This window comes from Artemia sp. Qi Xiang Cuo, chromosome 12, assembly GCF_049724085.1.
Source record: "Artemia sp. Qi Xiang Cuo chromosome 12, ASM4972408v1, whole genome shotgun sequence".
NCBI lineage: Eukaryota > Metazoa > Arthropoda > Branchiopoda > Anostraca > Artemiidae > Artemia > Artemia sp. Qi Xiang Cuo.
In genome coordinates this window covers 44454575-44467373 of record NC_142805.1, presented here as the reverse complement: position 1 = coordinate 44467373, position 12799 = coordinate 44454575, and the positions used below count along the sequence as shown (strand labels likewise).

General features: G+C 37.1%; 1 protein-coding gene across 2 annotated transcripts in view; it reads right to left on the bottom strand.

Annotated features, from left to right (window-relative positions):
- LOC148946162 (deoxyribonuclease TATDN1-like) overlaps positions 1-12799 on the bottom strand; it is a 60080-nt gene that overhangs the window by 43558 nt on the left and 3723 nt on the right. The window contains exons 1-2 of one of the 2 annotated variants that reach the window (XM_089097824.1): positions 10886-11003; positions 2473-2652 (exon numbers count right to left, since the gene is read on the bottom strand). In XM_089097824.1, the coding sequence (XP_088953950.1) occupies positions 2473-2652; positions 10886-10967 (262 nt within the window). In that variant the 5' untranslated portion in view covers positions 10968-11003. Of the gene's footprint in view, positions 1-2472; positions 2653-10885; positions 11004-12799 lie in introns of those variants that run through there. The other variant, XM_089097825.1, reaches the window with a different exon arrangement.

Genomic DNA, 12799 nt, shown 5'->3' with positions numbered 1-12799 from the left:
AGTTGCCCTTCAATCACTTTCGAATATTAAAAGGGCAATAGCCCTTTTACATCACTTTCGACTATTAAAAAGGGCACTAGTCATTTCAATTTCCAATCGAATGAGCCCTTTTTGAAGTTTCTACGACGAAGCGTTCAGAAAAAACCCTATATGTCCCAAGGGCGTAACTAACAGCCCTTTCCCTAAGGACTGTGGTGGAGTGTACTCCTCAAAAACATAATTTTTATCTGGAAATCCACAACACTGAACAAAATGGCTATCTAAAAATTTTGATTGGATGTCCTTGAGAAAAAGGTGGGCGAGAGATGGGGGCTATTTGCCCTCAAATCACTTTCGACTATTAAAAAGGGCACTAGACCTTTGAATTTCCAATCGAATGAGCCCTTTTTCAAGTTTCTACGATAAAGATTTCAATAAAAAACTTAAATGCCCCCAGGGCATAACTTATAACCCTTGCTCTGAAGACTGTGAGAGGAGTGTCCTGCTCAAAGGTGTAATTTCCTGAACTTTAACTGCGTGGAACAAAATGGCTATTTCCAAATTTTGATTGGATGTGTTTGGGGAAATGGTGGGCGTGGAAGGGGTGTTAGTTGCCTCCCAATTACTTTCGGCTATTAAAAAGGGCACTAGCCCTTTGGATTTTCAATCGAATGAGCGTTTTTTAAGTTTCTATGACAACACCTTCTATAAAAATCTTATATGCCCCAGGGCATAGCTTACAACCCTTGCCCCGAGGGTTGTGGGGGAGTGTCCTCCTCAAAAACATGTTTTCGACCCGGAAATCAACTACGCTGAATAAAATGGCTATCGCAAAATTTTGATTGGATGTGTTTGGGGGAATGATCGGCGTGGGGGAGGGGCAGTTGCCCTCCAATCACTTTAGACTATTAAAAAGGGCACTAGCTCTTTGAATTTCCAATCGAATGAGCCTTTCTTGAAGTTTCTACGACAATGCCTTCTATAAAAACTTTATATTCCCCCAGGGCATATCTTAAAACCCTTGCCCCGAGGGTTGTAGTGAAGTGTTCTCCTCAAAAACATAATTTCTATGTGAAAATCAACTACGCTGAACAAAATGACTATCTCAAAATTTTGATTGAATGTGTTTGGGGGAATGATGGGCGGGGGGGCTAGTTGCCCTCCAATCACTTTCGGCTATTAAAACGGACATTAGCCGTTGGAATTTCCAATCGAATGAGCCTTTTTTGAAGTTTCTACGACAACACCTTCTATAAAAACATTATATGCCGCCAGGGCAGAACTTAAAACCCTTGCCCCGAGGGTTGTGGGGGAGTGTCCTCCTTAAAAATATATATTTTCTATCTGGAAATCAACTACGCTGAACAACATGGCTATCTCACAATATGGATGGGATATGTTTGGGGGAAGGATTGCCGTGGGGGGGGGGCTAGGTGCACTCCAATAACTTTCTGCTATTAAAAAGGGCACTAGCCCTTTGAATTTCCAATCAAATGAGACTTTTTTGAAGTTTGTACGACAACTCTTTCTATAAAAACTTAACATGCCCCTAAGGCAAAACTAAAAACCCTTGCCCCGAGGGTTGTGGGGGAGTACCCTCCTTAAAAACATATTTTCTTTCTGGAAATCAAAAACGATGAACAAAATGGCTATGTCAAAATTTGATAGGATGTGTTTGGGGGAATGATGGGCGTGGGGGGGGGGGGCAAGTTTCCCACCAAAAACATTCCACAATTAAAAAGGGCACAAGCCACTCCAATTTGCAATCGAATGAGCCCTTTTCGAACTTTCTACGACAACTCCATCGATACGAAGTGCCCGGATATGGAGAGAGAGAAAAAAAACACATTGTGCCCACATTGTTCTTTACTTAGGCAGCGCTAGGGCGCTGCCTATGATAAAAATATCCATTTTTTACTATCAGATTTTTTCTAACTTTCCTTTTCACTTTTTTCTTCTTTTACTATCAGTATTTTTGTTGCTAAGATTTGATAATCTTTTTAACACGAAAAAACGGAGCATTCACCGAGAAAAATCAGCAAAACAATGGTTTAGTGGCTTTTCATTTTGCAAATATGCTAAGATCTTTAAATAGCTCTACCATTTCTAAGCTTTTATGTTTATGGTCCATGTGAAACAAGTGATTTTGCAATGTAGCTTGCACCGATCCTAGAATATATTTATGTTACTGGATTCATTAGTTTCAGATCTATCCATTCTCAAAGTTACGGCTGTCATATTACTTTGACTTTATCTTAGAGGATGACTTAAACCTGCTTAAAACAAAACTAGTACCTCTACCTCAAAGAGTACATAACAAAGTTTTATGTTCAATAAGCATAACCCATGTGAGCCACATTAGGAATGCACTATAATTTTTACAGATGTATTACTACTGAAAAATAAATCCGCGAAAGGCTCACCTCACCCTCCTTTGGGCACAAGAATATATAAACTGAAAAACAGTAAAGAAAACGAAAAAGAAGCACTAACCACTACAACGCGCAGTTTTTATGGCTTCTTGACTTTCGGAGAGGTTTCCGCCGGTTATAATAATTTTTTCTACTCCAACGTCCCAAGACCTTTGAAGAACATTCATTAAATCTTGAGGGTGCTTCGTATTGCCACCATATATACCAAGGTACATAGAGTCAACGAGGTTTGCACCAATATCTGAAATAAACCTTAATTCACAACAAAATTTTTCCTAGCTTTTCAGTAAAAAGCAATTAAAATCATTGAGTTTAGGTAAACAAAAAGAAAACGTCAGGGCTTCTGCAAATATGAAGTAAAGGGGCCCAAAGAATGAGAGATGAAAACCCATCATATCTGTGAAAACAAGGCTCCTAAAATGTTCTCATACTCTTTAAGCAATTATTTTTGTACACAGCATTTCATAGGGGATAGAGAGACTATGATCGTTCGGCCACAAGTGCCGCATCTTTCATTAACACATCTAGAAATTTCCGCACAAAAAGGAGCAATTTTTTATCTTCTCGTTGATCCATCTTTTTGGGAACTTTAGGAACACCATAAGAATCACCAGCTGAAAATAATAGCCCAAACCTTGGGTAAAACCAATCATGGCTGGGGCTATATAAAACAATAACATTTGTTTCGTTATGGAACAGTATTGTATCTTTTCAGAGGACCAAAAATAACAGTAACAAGCTATTCCTGAAACAAACATTTAAAGGATTTCTAGCTCAATGATTTATCAGGCACATTAGGCAAATACTTCATTCGTTCCCTTCTTGATGAATATAAATACAAGATTAAATAAAAAAAAAAAGTTTTTTTAACTGAAAGTAAGGAGCGATATTAAAACTTAAAACGAATAGAAATTATTCCGTATATGAAAGGGGCTGTCCCCTCCTCAACGCCGCGCTCTTTATGGTAAAATTTTTGTTGTTTTAAAAAATAGAGTTGTGAGAAAGAGTCAAACTCTAGCTTAAAGAGCTATGCGTTGAGGAGGGGACAGCCCCTTTCATATACGCAATAGCTTCTGTTCTTTTTAATTTTTAATGTCGCTCCTTACTTTTAGTTAATAAAACTTGTTTTTTTTTTATTTAATTTCTGAACGTTTTTGAATTAATGCAGGTTTTGATTTTGGCTCACCGTACATTAATAATTAAAACGAGATTTACAGATTAATTTTACTTTTTTTTTTTTTTTTGGTTAAATGGCTTTCTCGAAAGTTGTTTAATTTTATTTATAAACGTTTTTATTAGTAATAAATATACGTAACCTACGAATTAACTTACGTAACGAACTTCTATATTCATATATTTTTAATACGTATATTAGGGGGTTCACCCCCTAGTCAATACCTCGCTCTTAACGCTAAAATTCGAATTCTTTTCCAATTCTTTAAGAATGGCCCCTTAATCACAAGGGCCGTTAATTAGAATAAATAGGTCTTATGAAAGTATTAAAGAACCTTTAGCATAAAGAGTGAGGTATTGACTAGGGGGCGAACTCAATCATATACTTAATAGTTTCTGTTCGTTTTAAGTTTTGATGTTGCTCATTACTTTCATTTGAAAAACTTGTTTTTTATATATTCAATTTCTGATCTTTTTTTAAATAATGCTGGGAAATCCGGCGCCACTTTCATAGCAATGTCCCTTCCCCCATGAAAAATTTCTACAAGGAAAGATCCTCCCACGTAACCCCCGATCAACCCCCCCCCACTACCAAAAAAAATCCCCCCTGAAAACGTCTGTATACTTCCCAATAACCAATACAATATGCAAACATTGGGCAAAGTTAATAACTTGCAGCCCTTCCCCTGGGAACTGTGGGGGATTAGGTCATCCTCAAAGACATAGTTATTATATTTTTCGACAAGTGAACAAAACGGCCATCTCAAAATTTTGATCGGGTGACTTTGGGAAAAATTGAGCATGGGAGGGGGCCTAGTTGCCCGCCATATTGTTTGGTCACTTAAAAGGGCACTAGAACTTTATTTCCGTTCGAATGAGCCCTCCCACAATATTGTAGGACCACTGGGTCGATACGATCACCCCTGGGGAAAAAACAACAAAAAAACAAAAAACAAACACACCTCCGTGATCTTTCTTCTGGCAAAAAATACAAAATTCCACATTTTTGCAGATAGGAGCTTGAAACCTCTACAGTAGGGTTCTCTGACACGCTGAATCTGATGGTTTGATTTTCATTAAGGTGATATGAATTTTAGGGGGTGTTCCCCCTTTTTTCGTAAATCATGCAAATTTTCTCAGGCGCGTAATTCCTGATGGGTGGGACGAAACTTGATGAAACTAATGTATTTGAAATCAGCATAAAAATCGGATTCTTTTGATTTATCTATTGGTATCAAAATTTCGTTTTTTACAGTTTCGGTTACTATTGAGCCGGGTCGGTCCTTATTTACATACAGTTCGTTACCACGAACTGTTTAATATCTGTTTCTTAACTCACCCAGAAGGTCCTATAAGCTATTGTCAATTTTTAAACCCGGAGCAATTAGGGCACATGTTTTTTTCCAAAGGGGACACTTTTCCATTGCGGGGGGGGGATAAAAAAGAGAGAAAAATCACAACACATTATCGTTTAAGTCTTTAAAAATATTGCAAGAGTTTATAGGATGTCAAAACTAAAGACCATCGAATGCTTGGAAATTCACCCTTTAATGCTGTCCAGTCCTGACACCTCAAGCTTGTCAAGCCTCAGCAATTAAATCCAAGTAAAATTTATGCTCCAGTAGGCTATGTCCACTTATTCAATTATGTTCTTTTATAACGCTCCTTAAACTGTTGAACTTAAAATGTTGAACTTTTGATCAGGGATCCAAATATTGTCACCATCCAGCACAAATTTTTAATAATTGCTGTCTGTAAGGGTAGTTAGCTAATACAACAGGCCATGATAGGCTATACAATTTATCTAAATGATTACGAATAGTCAATGATCATATGGCTATTTTTACGATAACATGATAATGACCCTCGAAAAGATCTGAGGAAAGAGCATAGCAATACCTAACTAAATAAACGACGGTGCCGCATTTTTTTTTTATTCCTCCAATTTAGAGATCATCATAACAAATAGCAACTGCTTTGAAAATGGCTAGAATCTGCCAAAAACTGCGACAAATTGGTATAAAATCTGAATGATTCAAAGGTGCATTCTAAATCAAATTTAAAAATTGTTACCGAGCCTTTTATAATTTTTCTTTACAATACACACCATTTGGAAATGTGGCCTGTTGTTTCGAACAGATCTAGGCATTTATCCCCCTTCCTGGACAGCACCCCCCCCCCCGCGGCTGGTTGCTCTCCAATTGCTTTCGACTTACAAAAAAAACGGACTAGAACTCTCAATTGTCACCAACATAATCACCCCATAACCACCATAGAACCAACATATTTTCAATCATTTCTAGTCTTTCACGGGCTACGTTTATATTCTGATAAAATACTGACAAAAATTTTTAACGCCCTTGGGCTGTAACATTGTTTCTTTGGCCTTGAGCGGGAAGGTGCTTTTTCATTTCTACAAGCTGTTACTCCTGTGGGTTTTCCCACAGTTTGCACATTTTGTCTGCTTGGCACGTTTGATCCTTTTTACTATGAATTCCCGTACATCTACGACACTCGGTCGGGTGTGAACACTCCTGAGCGAAATGTCCAAATCCTTGGCATCTGAGACACTGCTTGGCTTTTTCGTTCGGTCGAGTGACATGAAATAAACAATATTCGAGCTTCACTCCAAACTTCAATGTATGATCAAGGTCAACATTTGTCTTAAACTTCAGCTGCACAATTCTTTAATTTCCGAAGCGTGTCACACAAATTACACTTTCAACAATGACGCAGATTTGAGAAACATTAAAATCTGTGTCCATTTTAATATTACCTGCGTACCTACTCGGTTTTTATAATAAGATGTCTCAGCAATATCTCAAGAACAAATGAGTGTATTAAGTTGAAACTTTCAAGGCTACTACTTTAACTACTTCTGCTCTTAAAATTGAACTAAATCAAAAGAGTGTAAGTGCATCCAGGTTGTCAAAATAGCATAGATACAATATTTTGGGAATGGTATTAAGTTTTATTTTTCAAGAAAACTTGTGGAGGTATAAAACTAAATTAAATAATACAAAGCGTGTGCAGATTTTCAAAAGGGCATATGTTATTAAAAGTTGTTGAAATCTTTTTTCCAATGTATAAATAGTAAGCCAAACTATGGATTCTTAAGAAAAAAAAAAGATTTAAAATTTCCTCTTTTTTTCCAATGAAAAATACTGTGCCAATAAAAAAAAAAACAAAAAAACATAAATTAATTTTAAAAAATTTTTTACCAAATAATTTTTTAAAAGAAAACTAAAGAGTTAAATTAAACCAAAAATAATTTAAATAATTTTCTGAGCATAGAACTACCACAAATCACCGTCAATAAATAAATAAAACCCAAAACGAACAGAAATTACAATAAATAATCAAGTCGAACTCAAAATAAGCAGAAAGTAAGATGAGAAGGGCAAACGTCCCCCAAGCCTTCTGATCTCAAGCCTATTCCCTCCAACTCATTATATATTTATGCCTACAAAAATTAAGCTACTAAAGGCAGGCAGCCCATAATAGATAACTTAGCAAGGACGAAGTTTTTCCGTCCAGAAAAAGCCCACCAAAACAATCCAAACCTAGAAAATTATCCATTAATCAGAAGCCAGCGCAAATGATGTATAGTTTACTAAGCTATAATTTTTAGAAGGATGCAAATCGTCAAGGTCACTCTGCAGCGCTGTTAAAGAAATAACCATAGAACATAGTAACTAAGAGTTTAAAACGCGTTTTGAATAAAAATTGTCTATTGAGAAAAAGTTTTTATTTTTTCCCAGGGCAATTGTACTAAACCAGTGGAGTAAAATATGAAAAGGGGGCTAATTTGAATTAAGCAACAATAGAGTTTGTACCACAGCAAAGTTGCATTTTCTCCCCTTTTGTGCCCAAAAATATTGATTTTTACCCAAAGAGGGCCAAAACACCAGGGAATTCAAATTCTAAGACAGCCACTTACACTGTCGTAATCAAGAAACCTTAAATAAGAGGTTCTACCTCCCCCCCCGACAAAGGAATATCATTTTTTGTATGCTCAGCAAGCATTTTTTTTTATTAAGGCTATCTAAAATTCATACTGGAGGTCCCAGGGACTTCTTGCTGTTTGGTTCTTAGCCGGCTTAAGCACTTTGGTGTAGCCTTAAGAAGATAAGTGATCCCCGTCCTGCACTGGTATCCGGGATCATTTCTTTTCTTGAGGCCAAAATAATGTCAATGATTTAAAGAATATGAAAGTTGGAACTGGGAATGTTACGACGTTAACAAATAACTATCGTATCGATATTTTGACTGACGAATTAAGACGATTCGAACTGGACTTATTAGGAGTTTCAGAAACTCATATCCCGGGGGTAGGAATAATGAAATTAGGGGATATAGAATTTCTTTACTCAGGCAGGAAGGATGGGTACATAGACAGGGAGTAGGGCTCATGATGAATAAGGAAGCTGCTAAGTCTTGTTTAGGCTGGGAAGGTATTAATAATAGAATACTAATGGATCACTTTATGACTAAAAAGTGCAAATTATCAGTCATAGTAGTATATGCCCCTGTAGAACCGACAGACGGAGATACTAGTGAGTCAGATGAATTTTACTGACAGTTACAAGAGCAAATAGACAGGGTCCCAGGTAGAAATATGATGTTTTTACTAGGAGATTTTAACAGCAATGGGTACAAACTTTTGCAATTTTGTAGGTATAACAATCTAGTTATAACCAATACAATGTTTGGTCATAAAATGACCCATAAGTTAACATGGTATCCACGTGATGGTAAGACCACAAAACTTTTTGATCATGTTATAGTAAACCAAAGACTGGCAGGATCAATACAAGATATTAAGGTATATAGGAGTGTTGTTATTGATGTTAAAAGTAAAAATCACAATCTAGTAGTGTCTGGGGTTAAATTAAAGCTGAAATTTCGGAAGGGCAACTAACTCCCAGGAAGTTATGATGTTGGTAGACTCCGGGATGAGAATTTGAGAGAAACGTTCCAGGAACAGTTGAATACTAAACTTGAGAGTTTAAATTTGACAATGTGGAAAACAATGTGCTGAAGGTGTCTTAGGGAAGGAGGCTAGGACTGCAGCCAAGAATATTAGTGAAAAAGCTTTATTTAAGCGAGAGGAGAAGGGGATTGTACAAGGAGGGGATACAGGGGATTGTATCTGACTGATAGATCAAAAGAAAACAAACGGAATGTAAAGAAAGAGGAGAAAGCACTAAAATATGAACTAAGGAGGTGTGACGTGGAGGCCATGGATAAAATTTCCAAGGATCTGGAAGATGAAGCTAGATGGCATAATAGTAAAATATTGTACTGACATGTTAATAAATTGAGAAAGAGTAGTCAATCTGGACTTGTCCCAGTTAACGATAGGAACGGGACCACAATTAGTGATAAGGAAAGAATTAAAGAAAGATAGGGAGAACATTTTGAGAATTTGCTAAACCAAGATAGAGTTGCAGGGAAAGATATAGGACAAAATGAAAAAGTTCGTGATACCTTGGATGTGAAGGAAGATTTGTTTTCCGAGGAAGAATTAGTGACAGTAGCCTACTAAAAGGAAAAAAATAATAAGGCTCCAGGTGCTGATAGTGTGGTAAATGAGTTTCTTCAATATGGTGGCTCTGGGGTTGGAAATAAGTTACTGAAGATTATGAATATGATTTTTGAAAAAGGGTGTTTGAAAAAGTAGCAAACGATTTTAGGAAAACCTGAATTAGGCCATTTTATAATAAAGGTGATAAGAGTGAGTGTGGTAATTATCAAGGCATTAGTCTGGTATCTGTATGTAGCAAATTACTTAGCAATATGATGCTTTTTAGACTGAGAGATGCTGTAGACAAAGTTTTAAGAGAAGAGCAGTGCGTTTTTAAAAAAGGTAGAGGATGTGTCAACCAAATTTTCGCTCTTAGGTTAATAATTGAGAAGTGCCTGAGTTGTCAAACACCTTTGGTCCTCAGTTTTATAGATTATCAGCAAGCGTTTGATTCTGCTGATAGAAGAGCTTTAGCAAAGGTCTGATCCTGGTGTAGTATATCAGACAAATACATTGAAGTGATTAGTTCTATGTACAAGAATAACACTGCTGCAGTTAAGGTAGGAAATGTGGTTGTTTTGTATTAAATCAGGAGTTAAGCAGGGTTATGTTCTATCCCCCTTTGTATGGATTATTTTGATGGACTTTGTCTTAAGGAGCACATGAAAGGCAATGGGAGACCATGGAATCAAATGGGGAAGAAAAAGTCGCCTGGACTTAGATTACGCTGATGATTTAAGCATCCTAGGTGAAAGTGTGAGCAAAATGAAAGAAGTTTTAGAGGTTTTGCGAGTTCAGGGTGCTAGAATAGGTTTGAAAATTTATGGTAGGAAGACTAGGTCACTAAGGCTAGGAATAAGTGAAGATGAAAAGGTGAAGTTGGGTAACGAAAAGATTGATCAGGTGGGCAGCTTCACTTACCTTGGTAGCATTATTAGTAAAGACGGTGGGAGCAGCAAAGATGTTAAAAGTAGACTAGCCAAGGCTCAGTGTGTTTTTTTCACAGTTAAAAAAAGTTTGGAAGAATAGGAAAACAAGTCTGCAAACCAAGATTAGAATATTCGAACATACAGTGATGACAGTGGTCAAATATGCCTCTGAAGCATGGGCACTCAAAAAAGCAGATGAAGATTTGCTAGATGTTTTCCAGAGAAATTGCTTATAGATTGTTCTGGGTACCGGGCTGACTGACCGTATTTCAAACAGTAGGCTCTATGAAAAATGTGGTTCAATCCTGCTTTCTACGGCTATAATGAAAGAAAGGTTGAGGTGGTTAGGCTGCGTTGTGCAGATGAAGGATGACAGATTGCTGAAGATTGTCCTTTTTGGCCAACCGTCTACGGCTAAACGGAAAGCAAATCGTCCTCGTCTGGGATGGGAGGACGTCATAAAGAAAGATTTAAAGGAAATGCGAACTTCCTGGGAGGGTGTGAAAAGGGAGGCTTTGAATATATTGGGATGGAGGAGAAGCAAGCACAGCTGTGTTGGCCTCAGACGGCTTGGTGCTGTAGTGAGTTGTTACTAGTAGTAGTTAGATATACTGGTAAATACTCCATTTTGATAACCTGGCAACACATAGTGTCTTTTGATTTATCTTGCAACTTAGATAATTTGCAACTTGCAACTTAACTGTCCTTAGATTATAAAACCCATGGGAACATACAGTACCCAAATTTTTTGGATCAGCAATGAGAATTATTTACCCTCTTCAACCTTCCTCAAACGCGAAATCTGAAGTGTCCTTAATGTCCCTCCATCCTTTCCCCAACAATACCTAAAAGATTCAATTTCATCCTCCAAGCCATTCCTGAGATATGACACATATACAATTTTGATGACCTGGATGCATACACCATCTTTTGAGGTAACTCTGGCAAAGTTCCTAATTCGTAATTCGAGGTATTGTTCCCCCTCTTCCTTGACACTCCCTGAAAGTTTCAAACAATTCTAGAGATATTCCAGATACACAATTTGATAACGTGATAATGGATAGCATCTTTTGATTTACTTTGCTACTTAACTGTATTTAGACACAGATTTTGCGTTATTTGGTTGATGAGTTGAAACAAATAGAGTATAGTAGCCTTCTAGATGTTATTAGTCTTTGTGAGACTTTCTTCAATTCAAAAACAGGAGCTTTCTAATACTCCACCATTGCAGTCAGACTTCAATTAAATGGAACTTACTCCCAGAGTCCATACATATCTGCCACTCATCTGGGATCTTAAAAAATGGCAGATATTTCCTAGCTAATAATGAGTTTTTGTTTCTTCTTTTTCCAGATTCCCCTGGAGTTGATGTCTCTGGATTGTGTTTAGATGTTTATTTGAGTTGGTGAAACAATATGCTAATCTCTTGCTTATCTTGTGAATTTTGAGGTGGGTGGTAGATTTTCATTTTTTTTTTTTATGTTATTTCCCCTATTCTTTCTAGGCAATGTAGTCTAATGGGTGGGATGCCATTGAAGTTGTTCTTTTTTTATTTATTGTTAAAATAAAAGAGCTCAGAACAAAAGTTTTATTAGAGCTTACAGTGGATCATATACAAAATTATTCAACTCCTCCCCCTCCCTCAACATAAGATTTGAAATCCCTTGTTTCTAGAGTATACTCTTGAAAAATTGGGAATCTGGGCTTAATGAACAATCCCTAAGAGCTTTTCTACTAAAATCAATCTGTGAATGATGGCTAATTTACATGGTCTAATCATTGCCCCTTTGACTTTGAGGATTATGCTCATCCAAGAGGCATATAGCCTTTTCAACATTTCTGAAAAAAAGGACCATATCAAAATTTAGATCCAATACCATGCAGTTTATTGAAGGGGGGATGGGAAGCAGAAAAGAGTGTGAAAGGGAGGTTGGTTGCCTTGAAATCACTTTTGGACCATAAAATGGGTATTAGCAAGCCTGTTTTTGATGAGGACAAAAGTTTATTCTTCTGCACTGATGTCCCCTTATCCAAGACCCAACAGATATAAGTATTAAGCCAACTGTGAAAAAAAAATTGATAGGTCCTATTCTTGACAGGAGGTATTTGTGTGCTCTGATGTATTTATCTCGTACATTAGGTTCCCCTTGGCCCATGGACTTAGAGCTGCAAATAGAATCAATCAGGGAAAAAAGCTTTTTGGCCCATTTCTGGGTCCCCTACCTTCCCCCTCCAATAAAAAATTGTTGATCCCTTTTACCCAAAACAGGGCATGGGAAGGGGGCTGGTTCTCCTTTAATCATTTTTACTCTTTTAAAAGGCACTAGAACTTTCAAGTTCTAATTGAATGAGTCCTCTCCAAAAGTGTCTACAACTACCCCTTCAATACAAAGTGTCTGGATGAAATGAGTAACAAATTGAAGCCACAGGGGTCTTTACTTGGGCAGTACTATTGCACATATTTTCAAAGTAGAAGGCTTGGATCAAAGATTTGCCTTGCCATTAGGTTGTTTTCCTTGCTGATTTTAAGTGTATCTTTAGGAGCAGGAAGCTTGAGACAAGGATTTGCTTTGCCATTGGCTTGATTCAAGTATGTTTTTAAAATTATGGGCACTGAAACAGGCTTGAATCAACAATTTGCTATTGGCTTATTTCAAGCTTGTGATAAGGCAAAAGTTGGGCAGCTAGAAGGCTTGAAACAAGTTTGTTTGAAACTTTTCACTTAATTTTAGCCTTCTTTTGTAAGCTCTTGGCCTTTC